This window comes from Diceros bicornis, chromosome 17, assembly GCF_020826845.1.
Source record: "Diceros bicornis minor isolate mBicDic1 chromosome 17, mDicBic1.mat.cur, whole genome shotgun sequence".
Classification (NCBI taxonomy): domain Eukaryota; kingdom Metazoa; phylum Chordata; class Mammalia; order Perissodactyla; family Rhinocerotidae; genus Diceros; species Diceros bicornis.
Window position 1 is genome coordinate 11,400,572 of NC_080756.1, and position 27,628 is coordinate 11,428,199.

The 27,628-nt window shown below is 48.1% G+C and overlaps 1 protein-coding gene across 1 annotated transcript; it reads right to left on the reverse strand.

Annotated features, from left to right (window-relative positions):
* Positions 1–229: 229 nt before the first annotated feature.
* KIF5A (kinesin family member 5A) lies at positions 230–27,628 on the reverse strand. Its single transcript, XM_058557809.1, has 28 exons — positions 27,321–27,628; positions 16,263–16,350; positions 16,096–16,169; positions 15,593–15,697; positions 15,291–15,339; positions 14,818–14,873; positions 14,147–14,234; positions 13,758–13,882; positions 12,928–13,032; positions 12,362–12,510; positions 12,107–12,255; positions 11,385–11,560; positions 10,272–10,340; positions 9,694–9,900; positions 9,250–9,396; positions 8,473–8,661; positions 7,980–8,097; positions 7,549–7,613; positions 7,332–7,441; positions 6,852–6,953; positions 6,271–6,331; positions 5,961–6,032; positions 5,700–5,804; positions 2,930–3,146; positions 2,525–2,678; positions 2,135–2,217; positions 1,700–1,727; positions 230–1,266 (listed from the first exon to the last, which is right to left on the reverse strand). The coding sequence occupies exons 1-28, from the start codon at positions 27,447–27,449 to the stop codon at positions 1,188–1,190; spliced, it is 3,099 nt and encodes a 1,032-aa protein (XP_058413792.1). The 5' UTR covers positions 27,450–27,628; the 3' UTR covers positions 230–1,187.

The following is a 27,628-nucleotide window of genomic DNA, read 5'->3' on the forward strand; positions in this document are numbered from 1 at the left end:
CGAACAACAGGGCAGGGAGGGAGTTAGTATCAGAGACCACAGGTTTGCAGCATGCTGAGAGAAGAGGCCTCAGTCCCTCTTAGAAACTGGGGAAGAAAGAGAAAGAGGTTGTGAGGAACTGCCTTGCAGCCCAGCCACCGACCGGGAACAGGGTGGCATTTGTACAAACTTTGGTTCACAGTCCTGTTCCTTTAATACCAGTGCCCGGCACCACCCCCAGGCCCTGCTCCTCACCCCAGACCTTCCCTAACCCCTCCTTCCCCTTTCCGACTTCTTCGCCTCTCATGCTGTCTGCCTGTGTGCACCCGGCCTACTATTCTGGAAAACCCCTGGAGAGGGCTCGGCTTGGATGCCACCCAGTAAGAGACTGGCCATGTTCTCTTGTTTCTAGCTCTCCAGGGCCCCAAAGTGGACAATAAAACAGGATCCCAGTGCCCAGTTCTAGGCCGTAAAGCCACCATGGCGAGAAGCCTGGTGACACACAAGAACTGGAAGGTGCCTGAGCTGCTAGAGGAGAGGACCTGGGGACAGAGCTGGAGAAGCGGGGTTTGGAGCGGGGACACAGCTGCTTCTACCTCCACTGAGCAAGACGGAAGGGGAGTGCTGACACCGCAGCTGGAGAGACAAAAGGTTAGACTTCCCGGGGCACCTCCTAAAGCTTACTGGTGACATAGATATGAGGAGTACAGGACACAGGTGCAGGAGTAAATCAAACATCTCCTTCACTAGAGATGTCTTAGTTCAGAAAATACCTATCCATCCAAAATTATTTTAAGATGGAGGCTGAGGGAGGGTTGAGATGATCTCCCAAGTTCTCCTAACATCTACTGCATCCTGTGACCTGTGTGTGGCTCTAGAGGGACACCACCCTGGCTCACTTCTTTTAACATGTGGCAGTGACCCCTAGTGGCAGAGAGGCAGTACTGTGGTTACTACTATGGCCCAAGGGAAAGCATCAGTGGGGAGGGGAGGTCAGTGTCCAGAGCACATGGGGCAGCATGGATGTTGCCCCTAGGAGAGGAAAGCAGGAGTTGAGAGACAGCTAGATAGTGAAAGTTTTGAGGTGATTTTTAAAAAGCAGGAGAAACAAAGAGCCTGAGGGCAAGAAAGGAGGCAACCTGAAGCTGGTCAGAGGAAGCGGCCTGAAGCTACCTGAAAGTGCAGGTATGCGGCAGTCCACGTGGCGATTAGCTGGCCGCCGTCTCTTGGTGGAGAGGGAAAAGCTTGGCCTGGTCCTCAGCCTCATAGCCGCATGGCAGGTCACTCCTGGAAGAAGAGACCCAGCACAATCATGAAAGCATTCAGTCACTTGGCTCTCAGAGCCTCCCTGGGAGATAACGAGGGGCGAGGACCATTCGGGTTTTCCGGGAATACAGGGACAATCAAGGCCAGAGAGATGGAGCTGACTTGCCCAAGGTCACCAAGTTCTCAAAGCTAGCAGAGAAACCCAGGTCACCAGAAGTCCAGCCCCCATAACTGGAATGAGGAGAAGCCAGATAGGATGGAGGAGGGGATGGTGTTCTGCACGAGGCAGGGGAATGAGTGCATCTCTGGACCAACACTGTGCCAGCAAGAATGGTCCTCATTTCCTCCTCCTTCCCTGCAGGCTCCGGGGAACCTCTATGTAGGGCATGGGGGAAATTTAATCATTTCTGCTGGTCCCACCCAGAGAACCCAAGAGCAGTGGGGACAGGTGTACCTATTGTCATTGATATCTGTGGCATTTCCTGAAGAGATCATCGTGGAGGACACAGGGTTAGAAGAGAAAAAAGGAGATTGGGCATTAGAAACAGTCTCCCCAAACCCTCTCTCATCCTAATCGCTGAGAGGAAAAGGAAGACTCTGGAGCATCACTGCCATCTAGGTCTGTGGCACTTTATCTTTAACTACCTCAAGCCGCATCATTCTTTTGTTTGAGAAAAAGCCTCCCTGAGCCCTCAGGAAGGAGAGGAGGAGGGGAAAGAGGGGGAGGGAGGGGACAGGAACAGCAATAGGAGGCGTCCACTCCTCAGAGCCCAAGATCCTGAAGGGATGGGCAGGGTTCAAACTTACAGGTACAGGGCCACTTACTTTTTTATACTTTTCAACTTGCCCTGGGGATCCCAAAAGCTGGTTACCCATCTTTTTCACTCACCGTTGTCCATGTTTGCCTTCTGGTAGGAAGCCAAGGGGCCGCCAGAAGACGTGGCCCCACTGCTGGTACAGGAGTTTGCAAAGCTGGATGGAGCAGAGGAGAGAGATGCAGCCTCTGGCACCCAGCCTCCACTATTCTGAGGACCACGAATACACTCCACCTCAAGGCTGTTGCCATACACCCCTCCCATCCCCAAAGGACCACAAACATGGCCGCAGGCTGGGAGGGCAGAAGCCCACCTTCTAATTGCAGGTGTGAAGTCAAGAAGGATTAGAAATAAGCCACTTAGGAAAAGAATTAAGTCTCACCCAATAACTGACCTAACCTTATGCCTTATAGGGTGTAGAAAGCCTTGGGCTGGGACTCTAGCCCAGGCCTGTGGTCACTCACTACATGTCTGAGGTGGAGCTAGGTGCGGCCTGCAGGTACAGATTCTGGTAGTTCTGGAAGAGGCTGTTGGTGTAACTGATGCACTCAGGGCTCCGGGTGCCATAGGGGTTGGTGGGTGAAGTCGCTGGGTAGTGGCCAGGCCGGACGGGCTTGGCTATGGTAAAGGAAGAAGAATGACCGTGAGGAGGCTATTTGTCACCCTGCAGTGCCCTGGTCCCTGAGGTCACTTAGCGGGAGTTGAAACTGAGTTGCCTATAAGAGAATTTACTTTTATACTTTTTGGGGGTGAGGCTGGGGGGAGGGGTAGAGTAAGAAGCAATAATCTAGTTGCTTGACACTTAGGAATCTGCTGAATTTCCCCGGGGGGTAATCCCACTGGCCTACTGCCATCCACTCCCCACTCACCAATCTGGGCGGAATGGCCGCGCTTGCCGGAGCTCTTGTACCGAACGGCCTCCTTGATGCGGTCCACCTCCTGCTGGTACCGCCGCTTGTCCTTCATGGCGCCCTCCTTGGCCTCCTTCAGTGCACCCTCCAGGGCCTTAACTCTCTCAGCCGTAGCCCTAAGTCGTTTTTCCAATTTAGGAAGCTCACAACGCAGATCTGCATTGTCACGTACCAGCTGTGGGGTGAGCCCAAGGGAAGAGGCCGAAAGAAAGGCAGTGACCCAAGAGAGAGCCAGCCGTGGAGTGCGGGGTGCGGGTGGGAGACAGAATAAAGAAAAACCAAGTCAGAGAAGATGGAGACCACACTGTTTCCTTGAAAGGCCTCATTCCCTTTACGTAATGCACTGTTAGCCGGTTCTTTCCTTCTCCCTGAGCAAACGGTGGTCAGGCATTAAAAAGTTACATCATTTTCTGGGCAGCAAAATGTGCCCACCGTAGCCCAGAACTTTGGTGACAGCGTCCTGTCCCAGTCTCCTCGTGGCCTAGACACCCCACCCCCACAATATCTCACAGCTGTGCCAGACCAACAGCCCTAGGGCAACCATGGGGATGAGGCACCCCTCACCCAGAGGTGGCTCACCCTGGCATGCACAGGGCGGGGCAGCAAGAGCACAGTAGCAGGGTGGGGGTGGATATGGCGTTGAGTGCAGGTTAGGTGCAGTGCAGAGCAGGAGCAGAAGCTGGAATACAGGAGTCCCCCTCCCCCCAACCCAAACACATACACACGGAAGGAAAGAAAATGTTTGAAGTCTCACAAACATTTGTGCTCATTACCTTCACATTCAAGGATTTCCTGGGCTGTCCCTCCCCCATTTAAATTAAGCTCGAGTGGCCAGGCAAAACTTCCTGATCTTTTCACAGGGTTTCACACCCAACTGGGGACACTACAGATTGCTGAAGGAGCGGCCTTGGAAGATATCGGGTAAACTGGCGTCGTGGGGACCACTGGGAGGAAGGGGCAGAGCTAAAAACATGTGCGTGCCCCTTTAATTTTGGACAATCTACAGATTATAAACTATGTTTTGCTATGACAATAGCTTAGCTTAATTTGTAATAGGGCTGTAGCCCTGGCTATTTAAGATTCTGGTAACTGAGAAATTTCTACATCTCTTTTGTTTTCCTTTCTAGTCTTGTGTCTGCTGAGGTGGGTGATTATAAGGAGTCCTCTATCCTGTAGGTGAGTAGTTTTGGTCTCTGGGACTTAGAGCAGAGGCAGAGGCTTCAGTGAGGGACAAGGAAGCAGCCTGAGGTTTCCTGCCATGTGCCACAACGTGGATGAACCTGGAGGACACTGTGCTAAGTGAAATAAGCCAGTCACGTGTGGACAATTCCTGTATGATTCCACTTATATGAAGTCCTTAGAGGGGTCAAAATCATGGAAACAGAAAGTAGACTGGTGGTTGCCAAGGGCTGGGGGAGGGGGAGTGAGGAGTTATTGTTTAATGGGGACAGAGTTTCAGTTTTACAAGATGAAGAGAGTCATGGGGATGGGTGGCGGTGATGGTTGCACAACATTATGAATATATTTAATACCACTGAACTGTACACTTAAAAATTGTTAAGGTAGTAAATCTTATGTGTATTTTACTACAATAAAAACAATTGGGGAAAAAACAACATAATTTGACACATTTGGACAGACAAGGAAAGTGAACACACAAATGAAAACAGAATGGCAGAACTGATTACAAATGTTTCTACCCTGCCTTTCAACTTTTTCTGTAATGTTGCTACACGGTTACACTGTTTTATAACAAGCAAAGGGAAAAAGATGGTAGTAAAGCCCTCTGCTGGCTCAAATGACATAAATAAACCCTGCAGACTATCACTGGGCCACAGTTCTGGGATTTTTTTTCATTATTAAAAGAAAGGAAAAAAAATATGTACGAAGTAGTTACAATACATGCTGGGCATTGCACTGGGAGGAAAGAAATTTAAGCTCTAGTTTAGTGAGAATGTGAGTTTAAATCAAATTTGAAAGTGGATTTGAAAGGAAGGGAATGAAGTATAGATTGGGGTTCATTTTATGAATCAGTTGAAAGAGCCAGTTGACAGATTGTTGCCCTTCTTCAAGACTCAGATATCTGGCACTAGCGAGGGTGCTTCCGCTCTGTGGGCACCAAACATTTCCTGTCCTGACTCCTTCGGACTGCCCCTTCTAAGCTCCCCACCCCATACCTTTGAAACCCAGTCATCCACCTAAGGAACCGCAGCAGCAAGGAGGGGGACAGAGAGGCAGCAACTTAATACACAGAGTTCTGACTGGCCCCGGCTGGGGCTGGTGAGGCCACCTGGAGGCCATCATTTAATTTCTCTGCACACCTGCCCCAGGCCTAGGCAGATAGAGTTCCCTCCAGAAGAGAAAGCCCAGCTTCCCTGACTTCTTGTCTCACTGCTTCCTGCCTCCGGCTAAATCTGGCCAGTATTCCTCGTGTATAGTTACAGCCCCAGGCCTCTGCCACCTCCCTCAGTTTCAGCCTCTCCCTCCAACACCATAGGCCTAGGGAATTTCACTCTGAGCAGAAGCAGGTTGGGAGCTTTGAGAAGGGAGAACAGGCATGGAACAAAGAACAAGGTCAAAGTGGAACCCAACGTGGTATAAAGAAGGGATTAGTAGGAAAAGTAAGGAGAACATGCGAGGAGATTTTCCTAAATCCACGGGCCTCCGAGGATTTGAGGATCCTAGGCAACGGGCCTGAAGTTCCCTTCACTCCTTCCCCTGCTCTCACCTGTTTGTGAACCTTTGTAAGCTGTTCCAGGTTGTTCTCAAGAAAGGAAATCTTCTGCTTTTGGGAGTGAATCCCCCCACTGTCCTCGGGCTCCATTTCTGCACTCTGATTGGAGACAGGGAAAAGACGTGGCCATCCCATGACCAAACAGGTCCCACCCAGACCGGGCCAAGCCAGCCCCACTGGACACCAAGGGGTTGGAGAAACCTGAGGACAGGAGGAGAACATGGGGGCTGGGAAGACCTCGAGGATGGCACTCACTTTCTTGACTCGAGTCGTGACGTCTTGAACGAACAGTTTGCGAAGGTTGTGGAGGGTCTGGAGTTCCCGGGCCTGGAAAGAATGATGAATAATCGGGGTAGCGAAATACCAGTTCAACTTTCTAGCTCCGAAATTACCGGAACCTTCAGTCTATCTAGTCAAGTGAGTCACTCATCCTCTAGGAAAAGATGTGTCCGGATTGTGCCACAGACTGACTTTGCAGAATGGCAGGGGTGGGGTTAGGAAGAAATCGGAGGGAAGAAAGGAACCCCCCAACCCTGTCAACTTGGCACAGAGGGAAACCACTTACAACTGTCTCCTCCAGACCCTTGAGGTCCTGCTTGGACTGCTCGTGTCGCTCGTACAGAAATCTGGAGGAAGAAGGAAACAGAAGAACCCCTCAGGACTACTCTTCCCCCGTCTCTCCTCCTTCCTCCATTCCTTTGATCTATATTTTATTATTATTTGTCATACAAGTTACCCATGTTCATTGTGCAGAAATTAGAAAAAAAAAAAAGGTTGAGGAAGACGAGTTTCACAAAAAGCCGATGATCCTACTACTTACAGATCAAACCACCGTTAACACTCTGGTGGTCCATCATTCTAGACTCTTTCTGCGATGCACATACATCTCACATAAATTTTGTGGGAACAGATCATTCATACTGTTTTGTAACCTGCTTTTCACACTTAAAAGAACATCACAAACATCTTTCCATGTTAGCTAATATTCAACAGAGGTCATTGCTGAAAGTCTTTTTTTTTCCTCCCACCCATCAAATTATTCTTCTGAGGCCTTGCTTCCTGTGGTCCCCATGTTCACATCTACGGTGCGTGCTGCCTCTGCAGGCGAGTCTGAGTAGCGTCTGAGCCCCATGGCCGTGGACTCACGTCAGCTCCTGGAGTTTGGTGCTCTTCTCATGCTCTTCGTTCTTCAGCTTCTCGTAATCAGCCTGAAGCTTCTCTAGCTCCAGCTGGAGCTTCTGATTCAGGCTATGGAGGGCATGGAGGTATGGAGAGAACACAAAGATGTTCATGACGGGAAAGGGAAGAGCATCTCTTCAAACATTTTCCTTCTTGTATGAGTGAGTCCAGTCAGGACTGAAGCATCTACCTTCAGAATCAGAGGCAGACTCAGGCGGTGTTTCCACGACCAAGGAAGGACCCTGAGCTATCTAATCATAGAGCCTCAGGATTGGGACTAGTCCTTACTCCTTATACCTGGAGTTGGGCTGCAAAGTTGTGTCATTATTGGACGAATGACACATGCAAGTTCAAGAACAGGATCCGGGGCCAAGAGGGAGCATTTGAGTGAGCACAGTAAGGCAAGAGGACCGGGTGGAGTGTGGAGCTGCCCTTGGGAACTCTTACTCTTTGAGCTCATCAATGGTTTTCTGCTTCTCATTGATCTCGTCCCGGAGCCGAGCCAGCTGCCGGTGATGCGCCTCCCGGTGATTCTCCATCTGCAGCTCCAACGCCTTCTGCAAACAAGCTACCCCAAGATCAGAGCCAGACTCCCAGACACCAGCTCGGGGAGGCCAGCACAGCCCTGCCAGGCCCGAGTCGTCCCCCCACCTTCCCTACTCGCCTTCACTTCGTCTGCATCTTGTGTGTCTGGCTCCTTGTCCTTCAGGGTCACTTCATTCACAGTTTCTGAGGGAAAGAAAGGAAGATGGCGTACGTCACATCTTCCTCCTCCAGAGCTTCACATTGTGATCAGAGCTCCAGGCAGGGCAGGGGACATCTACCCAGAGGGCCCACAGGGGTGTTCTTCTGGGTCTGGACAGTCCAATTTGATGTAGCAGGGACAGAGAACAACGGAGGGTTTGTAGTTCATGTAAAATAAGCTCCATGCAAAGGCTCGCTAAACGGCCTGTGAGCTGCCCCCGTGATTTCAGTCTGAAACTTTGGGTGCTTGTGCCGTCCGGCCATTTCTCTGACATTTGTCACTTTCCCTCCCCGCCCCCTCAGGGATCTCGGAGCCCAGGATGGGTGGGCTGGAGGTTTCGAAGGCCTCACCCTGGGCCTGGAGCTTGGCCAGCTCATCACTCAGGGAGTCATAGGACTCTTCCAGGTGCCGCTTCTTTAGCTCCACACTCTGCATGTATTCTGTAAGCGAGCGGATCTTGGCCTCGTGCTGGTGGGGGAAGGGTTGGTGAGAGGAAGAAGATGATTGGAGCAAAGGACACCACCCTGGGCAGCATAGACCTCTGTAAACCCCAGCTTTCCTCCCAGCCCTCCCCTCCTGCTGTGCCTTTCATGCGGATGCAGGGTTGGGGGCCATTCCCCTGGAGAGCCTTCCTTTAGACCCTCTGGGCTCAGAGGCCAGGAGCCCCCTGAACCTTCACTTCTCTGGCCTGGACCCTCCCCTGCTACCTCAAGCTCTTCAGTCTTTGACTTCAGTTGACCCTAGGCCCTTGACATAAACATGGGTACTAAGAGTTTTATCCGTACCCACAGAGTTGCCCTCTTTCTCTCCTGGCCCCCAAAGGCTCTCCACCCCGGCACTCACCTGGGAGATGAGGAGCTGGCAGGACGAGAGCTCCCGCCCAGTCACTTCCATCTTGCGATGACATTCAACCTGGAGGTTCTCCAGCTGCCGGCACCGCTTGACCACAGACTTGACTTCTGATTTGATTTTACTGATGTAGAGTCGGGCCACGGTGAACTCCTCCTCGATGGCCCCGCTAATCTCCACTGGCTGTGGGGGGCACAGGAGGGGAGAGGTGCTTCTCTGCTGCGAGGAAGCCTCTTACCATTCCCTTCCACTCTGCCTATCCCCACACACAGCCACATACACAGTGACTCAGGTGGGACAGATGTTTTCAGAACAACTTTTAGCAGCTCTCTGTCACCTGACATTCACACTCAATTCCTCTATCTGCACTTAAAGATCCAGTTCCAACAGACACCCTCTTCTACATTATAAAGCAATATGATTTTCTTTCGTAATCAAACTGTTCTGCTTGATCACCCCAATGGGTCACTGTCACTGCCACAGATTTGCATCTGTCATTCCCATTCCTACCTCTGTGCCCCATCTCTAAATCCTGCCATAAGCACATCTCCACTGCTTCTTTATCCAGCACCCTTGAGAATGTGTATTTTCAGTTGACTCTACGCAAACCACTACTTGTTTTCCTGTGTCTAGTTTGAGGGTGTGTTTCCCGGATCTTTGGCCCGCCTTTCTCAGTATCCCTGAGGGCCTGGATTGGCCCACCTTGCCTCTCCCACCAGTGCCCAGAACCAGAATGCCCTGCACAAGACTGCTGCCTCTTGCTCTACTCACCAGCTTAATCTCCCCGTTGCCCACGATGACACTGAACTCACTCAGGTCCTTCATCAGCCCGTTCAGCACCTCAGCAATTCGCTTTCGCTGGTGTCCACTGACCTCCTGTAGCCGCTGCAACTCAGACTCCAGTGACAGCATGGTGGCCTGGGGACAGCCCTCAGGTCATCCCAGTGGCACCTTCCTACTCCCCTTCCCAGCCCAGGCAGAGGCTCTCCCATCATGCATGACCCTGACGGCTGCTACAAGGAGAACACAGGCCCTGCAGAAGGGTCTGGAAGAGAGAGGGGTCCAGAGAGCAATGCAGTGACAGGGTCGGGGAGGGTCTCACAACACACAGAACAGCAGTGCCGAGGGGCAAATGTGACGCAGCCTTGGCAGGAAGCAGAGGTCCCTTTGGATGTGTAGGATGTTCTGAGGCCAGGGAGCTCGTGGACCACTCACCACCTTCTGAGACAGCTCATCCACAAGAAGCTGGTTCTGCTGGCTCTTTTCCTCCACCTCCTGGGACTTCTGGTCATAGTTCACGGCCAGCTCCTCCAGGGCCTGCAGCACTTCCTTCACCTCATCCTTCGCGGCGTCATTCTCCGACTGCAGGTGGCTCAGCTCCCGCTGGACCTTCTCATTGTCTCCTCTGGTGGACACCAGCAGCTTCAAGGGAGAGGCGAGGCATGTGAGGGAGTCTGCTGCCAGTGACTTCTACAGCCCCTTGGTCTGGGGAAGCCGAGCCCCCCACCCAGGCACAGCTCTAGGAGAGAGGCAGGGCCAAAGCAAGAGGCAAGAGGAAGTGGGCTTTAGGCTTCTTAGAAATAAGGCCACAGAGTGAAGAAGCACCTGGACTCCAAAATCTGTGCTTTGGGCAAAGCCCCAATGAGGTCCCCAGACTTCTAGAGTGTTAGGGGGTGACTAACCCCTAAGCAGAATGCCCTTTCTTCCATCTGATTGTGAAAAGGTCTTTTTTCTGCCTTAGAGGGGTGAGCACACACCCCTCTCCTCTCGTGTCCTGCCTTCCTCCCTGTTACCTCTTCCTGGTCCAGCATTTGCTGCTTGAGCTTCTCTATGAGCTGGCTCTGCTGGTTGATCTCATCATCCTGTTGGAGGCAAGAAGGAAAGATGGAGTGAAGGGAAGCTGCTCCTTCCAGTCTGCACTTACAGGGTTGGGAGTAGAGGGAGGATCCTGATAAAAATCCAGATGGTTTAGGCTTTAGGTTAGAAAAACCCTACATCCTAGAAAGCAGTCTTTTCCTCAGCTTCTTTCCTAGACTCCTGCCCTCACTGTTAAATTCCTTTTTTCCTGGAAGTAGGTAAAACCTTGACAGTACACAGCAAAAGCGTTTAACTGTTCAGAAGCTTTAACCTAGAAATCCCATGCTAGTGCTCCATTCTAATCACATCACTCAAAAGCAAAGCTCTATGCACAGGAGGCAAAGACAGTCTTCTCAGAGTTCTGTACAATAGCAAAAACAGATGACTAAAACCACAAACCTAGAAGCCCAGTAATAAATAAATAGTTAAATACATTTTGATAAGTGGACCGTTAGGCAGCTATTTAAAAACATTTTTATGAAGAATTGTTAACGAAATGGGAAATTGTTCATTATATAATGCAGAATGAAAAAAATAAGATTTACCCATACAGTGTATCTCAACTGCATGGTATATGCAGGGAGAAAAGTAAAATGTTAATAGTGTTATTTCTGAACGGTGGGATGAATGATGATTCAAATTTTCTTCTATTTTATTTTTTTTTGTGAGGAAGATTGCCCTGAGCTAACATCTGTTGCCAATCTTCTTCTTTTTGCTTGAGGAAGATTGTCCCTGAGCTAACATCTGTGCCAGTCTTCCTCTATTTTGTATGTGGGATGCTGCCATAGCATGGCTTGATGAGCCATGTGTAGGTCCATGCCTGGGATCCAAACCCGTGAACCCCGGGTCACTGAAGCCGAGTGCGTGAACTTAACCACTATGCCACCTTGCCGGTCCCTTCTTCTATATATTTTTATTTATCTTCCACATTTTCAATAATGAGCATTTATCCCTTTTAAAATCAGAAAAAGGCAGTATAAGCTAATTCTTTAATCCCTCACTTTTCATCCCACTGGGCTCACCTCTGTGTCCTGCCTGACTGTCCTCACCTTGTCGTCAAGCTGCTTGTAGAGGCGGCGGATCTCTTCCTCGTATTTCTGCCGCTCCTCGGGTGCAATGCGCACCACGATGGATGAGTTGTCGTTCACAGGTGTCTCCTCACAGAGCTCGGCTCCCAGGGCTGCGTCCTCCCCAGCCAGGCGCTCAGTCTCAGGCACGTTCTCTCCTGGCAAAGGGGCAGACAAGGTGAGGGATGGGAGAAAAGAAAGCTGCACCCACGAGCCCTTCCTCCCGCACTTCTTTTTTTTTTTATAATTTTATTTATTTTTTTTTTTCGCCCAAAGCCCCAGTAGATAGTTGTATGTCATAGCTGCACATCCTTCTAGTTGCTGTATGTGGGACACGGCCTCAGCATGGTCAGAGAAGCAGTGCGTCGGTGCGCACCGGGGATCCGAACCCCGGCCACCAGCAGCAGAGCGCGCGCACCTAACCGCTAAGCCACGGGCCGGCCCATCCCGCACTTCTTAACACCAAGACCTCCAGGCCTCCATCCCCCTTGCCAAGTGGACCTTCAACCTTTTTTGGGGGTGGGATAAGGGTAGTCAGCCCCCTCTCCCTTTCCCTCATGACTGCTTTCCTGCACTCCTCCAGAAACACAGCCCCCACTGGAGATCAGCCTGCCCTTGAACACCACCGCAGACAGGGCCCTCTCTGGCTCCCTCAGCCTCCTCCTCCTCCACTGCCTCCCACGCCCACAGGAAACCTCTCTAACCATTGCGCCACCGGCTCAGCTCAGCCTCCAGCTTTGCAATCGTCTCCTTCTGAGCCTTTGTCTTCTCCTTTTCCTTCTCATATTTCTTCTTCCACTGCTCAGCAGTCAACTCTAGATTCACTGAGGCAGTGTTCTTAATGGTCTTTGCCCTGGGTGAGGAGAAGAGCGAGATGAGACCTACAGTAAGGCTTCCGTGATGCTGAGGGGAGAGAGCGGCAGGGGCTGGGGCAGGGAGCCGGGGACCCTGCCACTGACCGCTGCCCGAACATCAGGGTGGACTTGGTCTCCGCGTCGTTGAAGCTGGATGGCGAGCAGCAGATGAACATAGTTGTCCGGCAGTTTCCTCCCAAGGAGTCCTGGAGAATCCGCGTCATTTTGCTGTCACGATATGGAACGTAGGTTTTCTGGGGGAGGAGGGAGACCGTGAATCAGAAAAATGAATTCTGGGGCCGGCCCCGTGGCTTAGCGGTTAAGTGCGTGCGCTCCACTGCTGGCGGCCCGGGGTTCGGATCCCGGGTGCGCACAGACTCATCGCTTCTCTGGCCACGCTGAGGCTGTGTCTCACATACAGCAACTAGAAGGTTGTGCAGCTATGACATACAACTATCTACTGGGGCTTTGGGGGGAAAAAATAAATAAATAAAATCTTTAAAAAAAAAAAGAAAAGAAAAGAAAAATGAATTCAACAGGAGAATCAGAAAGGAGAGTGGTGCTGACTAGGGATCGAGCAAGCAGGAATTGGGCATGCTTAGATGGGGGCATCAGGAGAAGGCAGAGATGTGGTGGAGCTAGAGGGGTGAGGGTACCCAGGGAACACTCACAGTGCCCTCGGCCAGCGCAGAGATCACATTCCCCAAGGCTGACAGGGACTTGTTGATATTCTTTGCCTCGTCCAGCACGGCGCCCTCTGCTCCCGTCTTGCTGACCTACCAGAGCATTAAGGGACCAGTGTGTCATGAGCAGCTGCAGAGGGAGAGGGCTCTCACCACCTCTTCTCCACGTAGGGGGCTCAGTCCAAGGAGGGAAGGAGACAGGGAAAGAGGACAGAGAAGGCCCTTCCTCTGTCCCCCGAAACTCTCTTGCCAAAGGCCACCCCCCACCCACATATTATACAATTGCATTTATATGAAATGTCCAGAAAACGCAAATCCATAGAATCAGAAAGTAGATTAATGGTTGCCAGGGCATGGGGGAGGGGGAATAGGGAGCAACTGTTAACAGGTGGTGAAAATGTTCTGGAATTAGTGGTGATAACTGCACAATCTTGCAAACACGCTAAAAACCACTGAGTTGTACACTTTAAAATGGTGAACTTGGGCCGGCCCCATGGCTTAGCGGTTAAGTGCACATGCTCCGCTGCTGGCGGCCGGGGTTCGTATCCCAGGCACGCACCGAGGCGCGGCTTCTCGGGCCATGCTGAGGCCGTGTCCCACATACAGCAACTAGAAGGATGTGCAGCTACGACATACAACTATCTACTGGGGCTTTGGGGGAAAAAATAAATAAATAAATAAAATTATAAAAACATAAAATAAAATGGTGAACATTATGGTATGGGAATTATACTCAATAAAAAAGTTATCTTGATTTTACAAAAGGCCACTCCCCAAGGCTTCCTTCCCTACCCACCCCTCCCCCACAAGACCCCCACCTTCTCGCTCCCTGCCAGGTCCACTAGGTACAGCTTCCCACTGAGCTTCTGCTCAGTCTCCATATTCTCCTGCTTGATGTTGATGAGGAAGATGCTGTGGCTTCGAGAGCTGTGTTCATTCATGTCTGTAGGAGCAAGGGAGAAACAGTCTCTGTGCCAACCCCTCAGCCCTCGGCTTCCACTGTCTGCCACCCCCACCCACTGAGAGAGGGTGCCCGCCAGGACCAGCCCTGCCACTACAGCTCCCAGGCTGCAGGGTCGCACAGACAAGCATCCCTCCTCCTCTGGAGGACACAGTCTTCGCTTGCTCACTTCCAAGTCCCTCAGCCCCAGAGGGCACAGAGGAGAGGCAGACCCCTGACTCAAGAGCCCCTTATACCCCCACTCACTGGTGACAGCCACATGACGATTCGATTTCCCCTCGTCAATCACATCTAAAATCTCTTCGGGGCTGGACACAAAGCGTTCAGTACAACCCTGCAGGGGACAAATGGACGGTGACCCATAAACTTTGACCTGCAAATTAAATTACCTGCACGGCGGGCCAGCCCCGTGGCTTAGCGGTTAAGCGCGCGCGCTCCACTACTGGCGGCCCGGGTTCGGATCCCGGGCGCGCACCGACGCACCGCTTCTCCAGCCATGCTGAGGCCGTGTCCCACATACAGCAACTAGAAGGATGTGCAACTATGACATACAACTATCTACTGGGGCTTTGGGGGAAAAAAGAAAAAAACAAAAGGAGGAGGATTGGCAATAGATGTTAGCTCAGAGCTGGTCTTCCTCAGCAAAAAGAGGAGGATTAGCATGGATGTCAGCTCAGGGCTGATCTTCCTCACACACACAAAGAAGATTAAAATAAATAAATAAATTACCTGCATGGTGACCAAATGACCTTTCAAGACAGTGTCTGTCCCAAGCCTCAGACTCTCCCCAGCCTCTTACCCATCTCACTGCTCCAGAATATCCACCCTCCAACTTCTGGGTCACTGGTTTATTCTCCTCTCAAACCGACACTCCTAGTACACTGGCCCCACCTGAGTGCCTCCATCCCCACTCTCACCTTGACAAACGGCACCCGGTTCTTGTCCTCGTGCACAGACAGATTTGTTTTGGTCACTGAATGAAGACAAGGCAGGGTGAGCAAGGCCAGCTCTTCCACCCCTAGCTTCCCAGCCCCCGCCCCCTGCAGTCTGCTCGGATGGTGGGTTCTTCTATGTGCAGAAGGGAAGAAGACTCCCTGTGATGCTAAACCTCCGTCGTGCCCTGAAAACTCAGTCTCTCCTCCTCCAGGATGCCAGCCCCTGGGGTCCAGCTCATCTCAGGCTGTTTCTGTGAAGGCCTGGGCATCTAAGCTCATCTTCTGACCTTTTTGGTTTTTGGAAATTCTTGGTGAGTGGAGGCAAGGGACATGGGTATGAATGTGTGTGCCCTCTGCATCTCTTGCCAAACAGGACTGATCCCAAGAGCAATGTGATCTCTTTTCCTTGCCTTCCTCCCCCCGCCACCCACCCACTGGGGTTAAACTTCACTCACCATCCAGAAGGTCACGAATTTTGTCCAGGTAAATCTCAAAGTAAGAAACCTGGTTGGGGAGAAAGGAGGAATAGGACGTGAAGAGGGCCTGTCTTAAATCTGATACAGGGATCTCAAGCTAATGGGAACACTCAAATGGTGGGAGTGGGAGGGAAAGAGCAGAAGAGAATATCTTGGCAGAGAAGAACTGAGGCAACCGGGCGAGGAGAATAAGTTGGGGTGCCCAGGATCTCAGTGGGTTCCTACTAGATCTTCCCCTTCCAGGCCCATCTGAGGATGCCCAGCGGTCATGCCCTCATCACCTTGATGTGGAACTCAAGGTTCTCGTCCATGGAGTAGATATGGTTGAAGATGTCTCGGGCAATGCGAGGAATGATACCCATCAGCTGGGGGTCATGCAGCTTTCCCTGGGGAGTAAGGTATTCCAGAATGAGGCGGGAGTGCAGGAAGAATGGACAACTCAGAGTATGAGGTGCACACCAAGTAACAGTTGATAAGAAGAACATGCTAAGGTAGGAGGTGGTCACTCCACATCTACCTCTTAGTGGAAGGAGAGAACTGAGTAGACTTTTGGACTTGTACTGCTGCTGCTTTTACAGATCAAAAGAAGAAAACTGGAGTAGTGGAAAGGAGGTAAACTGCAGCTGGCAGAAGGGATTCCATTAAACTTCCACAATAATATTGCCCCTCAGTTCTTCCTCTGGACCAGGCAACCCTTGATTCCTAGATCCTCCCCTACTGAGATTCCCTGGCCTCCCATTATCACCCCCAACTCCTCACCCCCCATAGAAGTCAGAACCCTCACCTCCATAGTATGTGTTTTCCCTGAGGATGTCTGTCCATAAGCAAAAATGGTGCCATTGTAGCCAGCAAGGACATCTGGAAGAGATGGTGAAGCAAGAGCACTGGTGGAGAGAAGTGGTGTAGGGATGAGGAGCCTGAGAGAACACACTCTAAGAATACACCCGTTACCTTTGACAATCTGCATGGCACACGCATGATAAACTTGCTCCTGAGTCGTGTTTGGGGGGAATACACGGTCAAAGACATACGGCTTCCCCTGGAGTGGAAATAAAAGACGTCAGACATCAGTAGGCAGGGCGTGAGGGAGGAAAAACACCACAGTCCTCTTCCATCAGCCTGAGAAGGCACCCGTTCTTCAACCCTCTGTCTATATGGACGATTATGGGGCGAGGGCACCCAGAGACAGAGAAGCGAAATTTAGCACTGACACCAGGAATCGTGTCCACGGGGTAGAGAGGGTCACTGAGGAGTGTCACACGGTGGGACTGCCTGAGGGGATCTCAGCCTTGGTGTGATGACTTAGCAGTCTACCACCCCGACCCCCTTCCTGGGAAACCAAATGGGCAAAGACAACAGGGCCACAGGCTGTGGAGGGTGAAGAACAATTCATTAGCTTTAAAAATCTACCCCTCAGTTTAAAAATATCTTCCTCAATAGATCCATATGCCTGACATGAAAAGATCTTCAAGACATATTAAGTGAAAGATGCAAAGTTAGGGACATATGTACAGTATGCTCCCTATTGTGTAAATGAAATATACATCTACCGAGAAGCTGAGCTCTTATGGAAACATTAACACAAGCTCTCTCATTGTGAAAGGAATATATGAAATCAGAAATATGGGTCTCCCTTTAAGGAATCAGCTTTAAGTAAACAGAAACGGTGAAGCAAAACACTCAGACCTGCAAGTACTTTGTTTAATTCAGTGAATATGTTGTAAATCAAGTGTACTGATAAGAAAGCTAAAGATATAACATATCTGCAACCCAGGGAGCCAAACAAAGAATATATTTGATATCTAATCATATTAAAGGGAAGATCTCTGGTGAGATTAAATCAGACTATGCTTGTTCTCTATCATAGGTGACAAATTTCTTAGACATGTTTTCCTGCCAGTCAGTATAAAGAGACTATGACTTAGTTGTCGAATTGTTTTAATACAGAGCCCATCTCTATCCATTTGAAATGTAAACCTCTAGGTCTATGGACACCAGAGTTTGGGAGACACATTTTAACTAATTAAGGAAAGTCACAAAACTTGGCTAGAGCTGGAGATGTGGCTCTAGGTATATTTACAATACTGCATCAATATATAGAGAATTTTTTTCTAGAAGGGATTATACAAAAGTATGAACAGTGGTTAGTTTGGGGAGAGAAACTGGGAGAGAGGCTTTCCTTTTTCATCTTGTATCCTGGATGGTTTACATTTTTAAACCATGTTCAAGTATTATTATTTTCTTTAAGTTTATTTATTTATTTTTGCTGAGGAAGATTCGCCCTGAGCTAATATCTGTTGCCAATCCTCCTCTTTTTTTGGTGGAGGAAGATTAGCCTTGAGCTAACACCTGTGCCAGTGTTCCTCTACTTTGTATGAGGGTCGCCGCCACAGCACGGCTGACAAGTGGTGTAGGCCTGCATCCGGGATCCGAACTTGCGAACCTGGGCTGCCGAAGCGGAGTGCACTGAACTTAAGTTACGCCACAGGGCCAGCCCCTATTTTTTATTTTTTTATGTCAAAGAGAGTGGGACAACTGTGTATTATTTTGTTTCCTTCTTTTTACTTCTTTGCATAAAGGAAAACTAATAAATATTATTTTTTTAATATTTAAAATATTTGAAAAATCTGGCTTACCGAAAAAATCTACCTGAACTATTTTTCTGGTCTCTCTGTGATGAAAGCCTCTGCAACCCACAAAACAGAATCCACAAAGAGAAAGAAGCTATGAAGGAGCTCTCTACAATGAAGGGAGTGCTGTAAACTGATAGAGCCCTTCTGGAGGATAATGCTATTAAATATTTAAATGTCCATACTGTTTGTACTCTGTACTAGTGATTCCAGTGCTAGGAATTCATTTTATAACACCTGCTTGAGCTCTTAAAGATGTGTGTGGAAGGATGCTTGTATTAAAGCAGTTTGTATTAAAGAAAAACCAGAAACAATTCAAACATCCATCAAGAAGATGTTGGTGACAACATCTCCATATTCTACCCCCATTACAATAAGCAAGACTGGTCTACATATATTGATGTGTCCAAGATTGATTAAGCGAAAAATTAAAAACAATGTGCATAATGCGATTATATTTTTTAAAAAGAGTATGGCTAGAAAAGCCTTAGGAAAAAGATGTGAAAGACCATACACAGAACTGTCAATGGTGGTTATCACTGCAGAGCACAAGGACAGGAACTTATACCTACTACATTTTTCCTGTGATATTCAAATGTTTTACGATGACAACATATTGCTTTTAAATGAAAAAAATGAAATATTACAGATGATGTTATAGAAAAATATGTAATGACATGACAAGGCATGCACAAAATACTGTTAAGCAAAAAGGCGGTTTTTAAAATAGTGTGAAGTTTAAAAACAAAAACAAAAAAAACTATGTAAAAGGGGCCAGCCCAGTGGCGTAGGGGTTAAGTTTGCACTCGTGCGCTCCGCTTCCGCAGCCCAGGATTTGCAGGGTGAGATCCTGGGCACGGACCAACGCACCACTTATCAAGCCAGGCTGTGGCGGCGTCCCATATAAAGTAGAGGAAGATGGGCACAGATGTTAGCCCAGGGCCAATCTTCTTCAGCAAAAAGAGGAGGATTGGCAACAGATGTTAGCCCAGGGCTAATCTTCCTCACACACACATAAAAAAAGTATGTAAAGGATGATTCCATTTCTGTAAAAAAATATATTATATATATATAGTATATTTACATATACGCTTAGAAAAACATATTAATAGTGGTTATCCTTGGACAGTGGGATTTTAGGAGTTTTTGTTCTTTTGGATTTAGATATAAAACTTTTAGGGGCCAGCCTGCTGGTGCAGTGGTTAAGTTTGCATGCTCCACTTCAGCAGCCTGCGGTTCGCATGTTCAGATCCCAGGCGCACCGCTCATCAAGCCATGCCATGGCGGCAACCCACGTACAAAATAGAGGAAAACTGGCACAGTTGTTAGTTTAGGGCAAATCTTCCTCAAGCAAAAGAGGAAGATTGGCAACAGGTGTTAGCTCAGAGCCACTCTTCCTCACTAAAAAATAAATAAAACTTTTATAAAACGGAAATACATAATTTTTAAATAGGAAATTTTAAGTTTTTAAAACAAAGATATTAATACTCTTACTACATAAAGAACTCTCATAAATTATTAACAAAAAGACAAAACTAAACAGAAAAAAATGGACAAGAGCTAGGTGCTAACCACAGAAGAAGAAATACCAATGTTCAACAAACATAAAGATGTTCAACATTTTCGAAGAAAAGGAAACTAAAATGGTAACATCATTTTTCACCTATCAAGTTGGAAAACAAAAACTTAATTGTTATACCCAGTGTTGGTGAGGGATCAAGGAGGTATAATTTCCTTGAAATGAGCACCCTCATTCTTCTGTGGTAGGACAGTACATCCATACAACTTTTATGGGGACAATTCAGAAATACATAATCAAAAGCCTTGAACTGTACATATCCATTCATCCAGATATTGTGCTTCTAAGAATTCATACCATGGAAGTATTTGTAGCAAATATTTAGCTACCAGAATGTTTATTATCACACTGCTTATAATAACAAGAAATTGAAAACTGAAAGGAGTAACATTTAGGGGACCAGTTAACATAAGGAATTGATTAAATTATGGCATGTACATATATTTTTTTCTTTGCTGCTCTTTAAGATGATGTCATAATAGAACATGAATAAATCTCAAAAACGTGTTAAGTGAAAGAACTCAAACACAAAGAGCACATACCTTATTATTTCCTTTACATGAAGTTTAAGAATGGATAAAACTTATCTGTCTGATAGAACTCAAAATAGTGGCTGCCTGGGGGGTGATATTGACAGGAAAGGGGCACATGGGAGCTTTCAGGGACAACAGAAATGCTCTAGATCTCAATCTGGGTAGTGGTTACACGGGGGTCAAAATATGTTATAAAATTCATCAAACTGCTTGTATAAGATTTGTGCACTCACTGTATGTAAATTATACCCTAATAAGTGCTATCATAAAATATAACATCATAAAATGATATTATAATGGCTATGAATTAATGCACAATCTCTTTGTTAATAAGAAAAATGAATCTTAAGACTACCAAATACCATTGTAACCTATCAAAGTGGCCAAAATAAAATAGTCTGATGATGCACCACACTGCTGAGGGCATATATAAACTGGGGCCAACTCTATGAAAGGCAATTTGGAACTAGCGCTTAAATTTTTAAATGCATATACCTTATGACCTCTACTTCTAAAAATGAATCCTATAGACACACTGCACATATGCAAAATACATACAAGGTCATTCAATTGTTTGTAATAGCAAATGATTAGGACAACCCTAAGTGTCCATCAATAGGGACCTGGTTAAATAAATTATGGCATATCCTTACAACAAATTATATAGTTGTTAAAAAGAGTGAGATAGATCTTTATGCACTGATATGGAAGAATCTCCAAGACTCATTATTAAGAAAAAAAAAAAAGCAAAGTAAAGAACAGTATGTATAGTACACTATTTGTGTTTTTTAAACAAGTATATGTATGTATATACATCTTTGCTTGTAAATGTATAGTATGTTTTTAGAAGGATCCATAAGAAACTGGTTATAAGGTTTCTTTCTGATATGAGAACTGGGTTGTTAGGAAAGAGGGGTAGGAAGGAGGCTTACTTTTCATTGTATACCTTCTTATATCATTTGAATTTTGTCACATATGCATGTAAGACATTCAAAAATTAAATTAAACATTTAAAAATATAAACAAAATTATGTAAAATATTTAATGATGTAAAATATAATTTTTGTTAGTTAAAAAGTAAGTTACAAAACAATACATAGTTTGTGATACGCTTTTATTAAAATTAATGTATATATATATGCAGAAAAAACCCACTGGGAACAAATATATCAAATTGTTAACAATATTTTTCTTGGGATGGTGGGATTTTGAGTGATTTTTAGCCTCTTCTGTATGCTTTTCTTTGTTTTTAACTTTGTCAACAATTAAAATATATTAGTGTTGTAATCAGCTTACCTTTAATATTATTAAAGAAAAATCTACCTTCTTTTTTTTTAAAGTTTGAGTCACTTTATAGGTTATTAATAGTACTTTTATGAATTTCTCATCCTTTTTATCTGTATAGTTCATCATTGTACTTCATTACAAAGAATAAAATCCTTATTACATAGAATAAAATCATACAGTGTTACAATAAACAGATCTAAAGTGGCGCTCAGCCCCGTGGCTTAGCGGTTAAGTGTGCATGCTGGGCTACAGGTAGCCTGGGTTCGGATCCTGGGCGCGCACCAACGCACCGCTTGTCCAGCCATGCTGAGGCGGCATCCCACATACAGCAACTAGAAGGATGTGCAACTATGACATACAACTATCTACTGGGGCTTTGGGGAGAAAAGAGAAAAAAAAAAAGGAGGAGGATTGGCAATAGATGTTAGCTCAGGGCTGGTCTTCCTCAGCAAAAAGAGGAGGATTGGCATAGATGTTAGCTTAGGGCTGATCTTCCTCACAAAAAAATAAACAAATTAAATAAATAAATAAATAAATAAACAGATTTAAAGTGCCATTGATGCCTCTCCTCCTCAGTGGTAATATCTTTCTTTTTTTTTCTTCCCTTTTAATTTTATTATTTTATTGAACCTTGATTCTTGAACTGTAATCTACCTCAGTGTTTCTCCCATCCAGGGGCCAAGAAACAGAAACAAACAAAAGATGTCCATCCAGGCCAATGACTCTCACCTCTTCTCCACCAATGATATCTACTCATGCTTCTGGAAGCTAGGCACACAGCCAAAGGGGATTAAATATAACTCTGGAGCCAATCTTGCCCCCCCTTCTTCCCTGCTAGGAACATGGGCACCAACACACACACACACACACACACACACACACATTCTCTCTCTCTCTATCCCCAACACTCCCAGTTATAGGATTCCAGAGGGTGCTGTGGACGCATTAACATGGAGGGCGCTCTCCAAGTGCTGAAGGCAATTGCTGCCTAAGGAACCCCTCTGCCTCAGCCTGGGCTGGGAAGAAGGAAGGGACCAGAAAGGGAGGAAGGGTGACGCTCTCAGAACTGTGAGGATAAAAGACAGCCAAGAGCTAAAAATGGGTGCACTTAGTAATCTGGTGAGCAGGAAAAGCTATCGACATGGATTATAATTTCAGGCGTTCTGGAAAGTCCTGCTACTACTTCCCTACTCTTGGCTGGACCCTTAAATTCCAAGTCTAGTTCTTCATTTCTTTTCTTAAGATTTTTTATTCTGTGTAAAGTGTAAATTTCTTTTCACTTTCTATTGATTATACTCAGGATGAATTCATTTTGTCAGATCTTTTTATGACAATAACTAGACCAGCGGTTTTCTACTTTTTCTGCCTCTAGACTAATCACATGGGAAACATCACCACTATTTACGTTTCTCATGACACACAATTACTTTGAGTTAGACTATAGTATGTTGTGTGGGGTTTCTTATCAGAACCTGAGGGATGTATGTACAGTTAGCAAAAGCCATTTCTGATGCCCCCTCCCAGGCCTCTGCCTGGATCACCATGCACACCAAGGGTTTCTTGAAGGCAGAGATTCCCTCTAAATTCCCAACACCATACAGTCCTTGGCCCATAGGATGTTCTTCATAAATAGTTGTTGAGTAAACACAGATATTGATGGAGGAAGAGAGCAAGAAGATACAAGAGACCTGAATGTTTGGATGAAACAACCAGTAAGAGGGGAAAACGTTAACCACTTCCCAACTGGGTCAAAGGCTAGCTTGTGGGGAGATGGCTTATATAAAATAATAATCACATCTAACTCTTATCGGGCATTTATTATGTGCTTGTCACTGTGCTAAGCAGTTTATACGCATTATGTCATTTAACACTCACAGCAATCCTAGGAGGTAGGTACTATTATTATTCCAGATTCAGAAAGGTAAGGTGGCTTGCCCACAGTCACACAGCTGAGAAATGGTAGAGCATGGTTTCAAACCCAAGCAATCTGATTCCAGACCCACACTGCCAAAGTGATCCAAAAACTGAAGTGCCAGCACTGCGTCAGATCCCCTCCACGGCGTTTCCCTCCCCTCGCCTACATTTGGGCACTTCTGCAAATGTTTCCAGACAGAACTAAAGCCCTTCCTCACTCCCCTTTTCCAACCTCAACCCCATTTTCTGAAGTATGCTATTCTGCCCCCCATCCTCTCTGAGGAGCCTCCCTCACCATCTCTACTTCCAGGTTATCAAGGACCCCGTGAGCTCGTGCAACATCAGAGACCAGAAGACTCGTTAAATTAGAAACACTCAGGGAGACCCTCTACCTCTGAGGAATGCCCCTGAGACCCACTCTCTCTCCCACCCACAGCTGTTCATGCACTCCTCCTAGCCTTCTCCGGAGAGCGTCTCTTCAGAGCCCTGCAGCCCAGGGCTCTCTGCTCTCCTTTGACCCACGCCAAGCCTCCTTGTTGTCTCCTTGTCCATTCATGTCTCCCAGAACTTTCTGTAGTTTTCCATCATGTGTGCTAACTAAAGCTAATGGGAGAGCCTAAGGTCAGGGGTCCAAAGATGACCAAACCCTTCAAGTCTCAGTAAAGCACTTGGTGGAGGGTGAACTTCTGAGCATCAGGCCTGATTTCCATGGTGACACCCCTGGGGATTGCTGCCATGGTAATGTTGCAGAGACACTGGCCACAGTGAGCGTTATACCTCCCCTCTCCATTTTCCTTTATGAGACTCCCCCAAAGCTAAGAGGAGACCTGCTCCCCCTCTTCAGATATCAAAGGAATCCCAAGCTGCCCCAAACAATACTGACTCTGCTCCAATAATCCTGCAGGTCCCAACCAGCTTTTCCAAATGAGGTACTTCATGGTCCTGGTTTTTTGTCTCCTTAAGAACCCACTTAACATTGGGAGACCTGAGGGAGGTAGCATGTAGTGGATACTTGAATGAAGGAAGGAGAGAGAGAGAGAAAGTGTGTTTGTGTGTGTGTGTGTGTGCGTGTGTGTTTCCTCACTGTCATCCCTCCCACGTCTGGTACAGATGCAGAAGACCAGACAGTAGGCACTGAGACACTCTGCCCTCCAAGACCAAGGCAGAGAAACACTAAAATGGGTCCAATGATGGGGCCGGCCCCATGGCTTAGCGGTTAAGTGTGCGTGCTCCGCTGCTGGCGGCCCGGGTTCGGATCCTGGGCGCGCACCGACGCACCGCTGCTCCGGCCATGCTGAGGCCGCGTCCCACATACATCAACTAGAAGGATGTGCAGCTATGACATACAACTATCTACTGGGGCTTTGGGGGGAAAATAAATAAATAAATAAAATCTTTAAAAAAAAAAATGGGTCCAATGAAAAAGTCACAGTGGATTCTGAGGGACACAAAGAGCAAAACAAGGTACACAGCACACAGACAGTGACCCAGACACCCTTCTGCTATGACTCAGGCCATTAACTCTGCCTAAGCCCCATCCCCCAGATTCCTGGGAGAAGTCAGGGGAGTGAGAGAGGGATAAGGCTTGCAGAGCTGTCTCTCCAGCTTATTCTCCTACCCTCCGCCAAGCAGAGAAAGCACACGAACATTAGGGACTCTGAAACCCAGAGCTAGCTGCAGTGCCGCAGAGGCAGGGAGGAGAGCCGCTAGAGAAAGGAGCAGGGGCTGGGTTTGGAGAGATTTCCTCTCCCACCCCCCCTCTTCCCTCACCTTCCCAGACATCCTGAAGCAGCTGCCTCCATTAATTCCTCAGACAGTTTCTCACACACTGGGCCCCAAAGGGAGCTAGAGGAGGAAAGAGTAAAGAGGGTAGGAGATTTCCTTCCCTTGTTGGGACCCTCAAGGGTCTCCTCAAATTCACTTCTCCTATAGCCCTCATCTTCCCGAATGAGGAAGGAATAGCAAGGCTGGGACGGCAAACTCCAATGATGCTGCCTGAGACAAAATGGCCCCCTAGAAGCATTTATCTTGGAGTGAGAGATTGACAAAAAGGGCTAGGGCGAGGGAAGATACAGAGCAAGACAAAGGTAGAGCCCTACAAATATCAGGGGAAACAGATAAGGAAGGAGCAGCTGTGGAACTAAGATAGAATCTGAGTTGGCAGGGGGCCTGGGCCTCTCTTCATCTCTCCTCCCTCCTCACCTTCCTCTGTGTCTCTCCTGTCTAGCAAATTGGACAGATCAACACCACACCTCCTCCTCCCAACATCACTCCATGCCCCATGCCCACCACACCAGGACAGCCCAGAGAGCTGGAAGGAGTCGGTTCAGACTTAGCAGATAAACCTCCAGCAAGGAAGCCAGGCTTAAAAGTAGAAGCCTTTTGTGGATTTGCTCCTCCCTCTTGTTTCTCAGGCTTTGTGTCTCAGGGGGACCTTAAGCTCCAATGCTCATAGCTAAGGCTGGCTATCCAGACTACACAGAAGGGAGTCCCCCAGGGTTGATCCAGGCATGATGTTAGCCTGGCCAGACTGGCCAGACTGCAAGGCCTAAGGGCCCTGAGGCAAAGAGAAACAGGGGCTCTCTCTATGTGGCAAACACACACACAAGGCAAACGCACCCATCTGAGTTCACAGTGCGGTGAGAGCTCAGCATGGTGGCAGACTGGGGCCCTTGGGGACAGAACCTGTAAGCAGGTCTCTTCCTAAGGCATGTTTACTCAAAGTCCCATGCTCACTGATGAAGAAGGCCCAGGCTCCCTCCCCTTCTTTCCTTCCTTCCTTTAACAAGCCCACCTTGTGCCAAGCACTGTGGATCAAGGATACATAACAAGCGCCCCTGACCTTGAGGACTGCCCTCATACGTGCCCCTCCCTTCTCAAACTGGCCACAGTTCCCTGGTCCAGCACCCTTCAAGCCCTACTGGACTCGACCCCAGATCCTTTCACCCATAGCCTCATAGTCCCTACCAACCTGGGAAAGGAGAGGTGGGTTAGGAATTCCTTTTGGGCCACCCCAGATAAAGGTCCAGAAAAGAAATCTGAGGAGGCAATGTGATATAGAGAAAAAGACATGAGCTTTGGAGTCACAGATTTAGGTTCAGATCCCTGAATTAATAGTGTGACCTTGAGAAAGTCATTCAACTTCTTTGGGCCTCAACTTCCTCATCTGTGAAATGGAAATATTAATACCTATTTCAGAGCGTTGTTTTGAAGATTAAATAATATATGTAGAGTAACAAGCACACAGTAAATATTAGTTCTTCTTAATGAGATCTCCTCTAGGGGTAGAGGCTGTCATGATGAGGTAGAGGTAGCTTGCCACTTTTTATTGGATCATCAAGAGAAAGGATGAATAAGCAAGTACTTGTTAGGATCTCAGGGTTTGGTTATTTTTATTTGTTAGGGGGAGTTGGGGGTCTGAAATCCTCTTCCTGCTGAACCCAGAGGGAAAGGCAGCTATTTCCTTAGGACCCCAGAGACTCCCCCCCAAACTGGGTGTGGCCACAATGTATTTTTTTCTCAGAAAACCCTTCATCAGAGCCCTTCCCTCCCCCCAACTCCAGGCTGTAACTACTTCAGGGGATGACAGAGGGCTTGGTCCTGGAGCCCACCCTCATGTATACCTCCGCAGAGACCCCGAACTGCCCACCTCCAATCCAGCCCATCCATCCACTAGTCTTCCTCCTCCCTTCCCGGGAGTTGGGGGTAGAGATTCGAGCCAATAACAAAGGGAAGATGCGCTTTCTCTAGGGGAGAGGGAAAACATCGGAAAAACACGGGACTGGCTCTAAGGGGTGGGGACGTTGCAGAGAGCAGCAACGCGGACTTGGGTCCCCTGATCGCGGGGAAGTAGCCCCCTCTGCGGAGACTTGGCCGTCAGCCTGGCCAGGCCACACCCAGCCATCCTGATGCAGCGGAGAGGAGGGGCTGCGGCGAAGAGGATAGAGGACCGAGGATGAGCCGCGGGGAGTGGGCGCAGAGCGATAGGCAGGGGCTAAGGCTCAGCCGAGGGGAGGATTCACCCTACCCCCTCCTCCCCGAAATTCCCTCCTGGGGCGGCACTCACCCCAATAACGACGCTGTCGTCCCCTTGGAAAATGGGGATGAACTTGTCTCCGCGCAGAATCTCGGCCTGGTTCAGGGGCCGAAATCGGCAGAGCACCTTGATGCTACATTCGTTGTTGGTCTCCGCCATGGTGGTCGCCGGCGCGGGGCTGGGGCACTTCTTGGGCGGCAGAGGTGGTGTGTGCTCCAGAGGCGGGGGCTCAGCTGAGGCCGAGGCAGAGGACAGGTGCTCTGGGGCTGAGAAGGCTGTTGCGGGCGCCCGGGCGAAGGCTGGAGAGCAGGGCCGGGGCGCGCTTCCTCTCTCCTGCG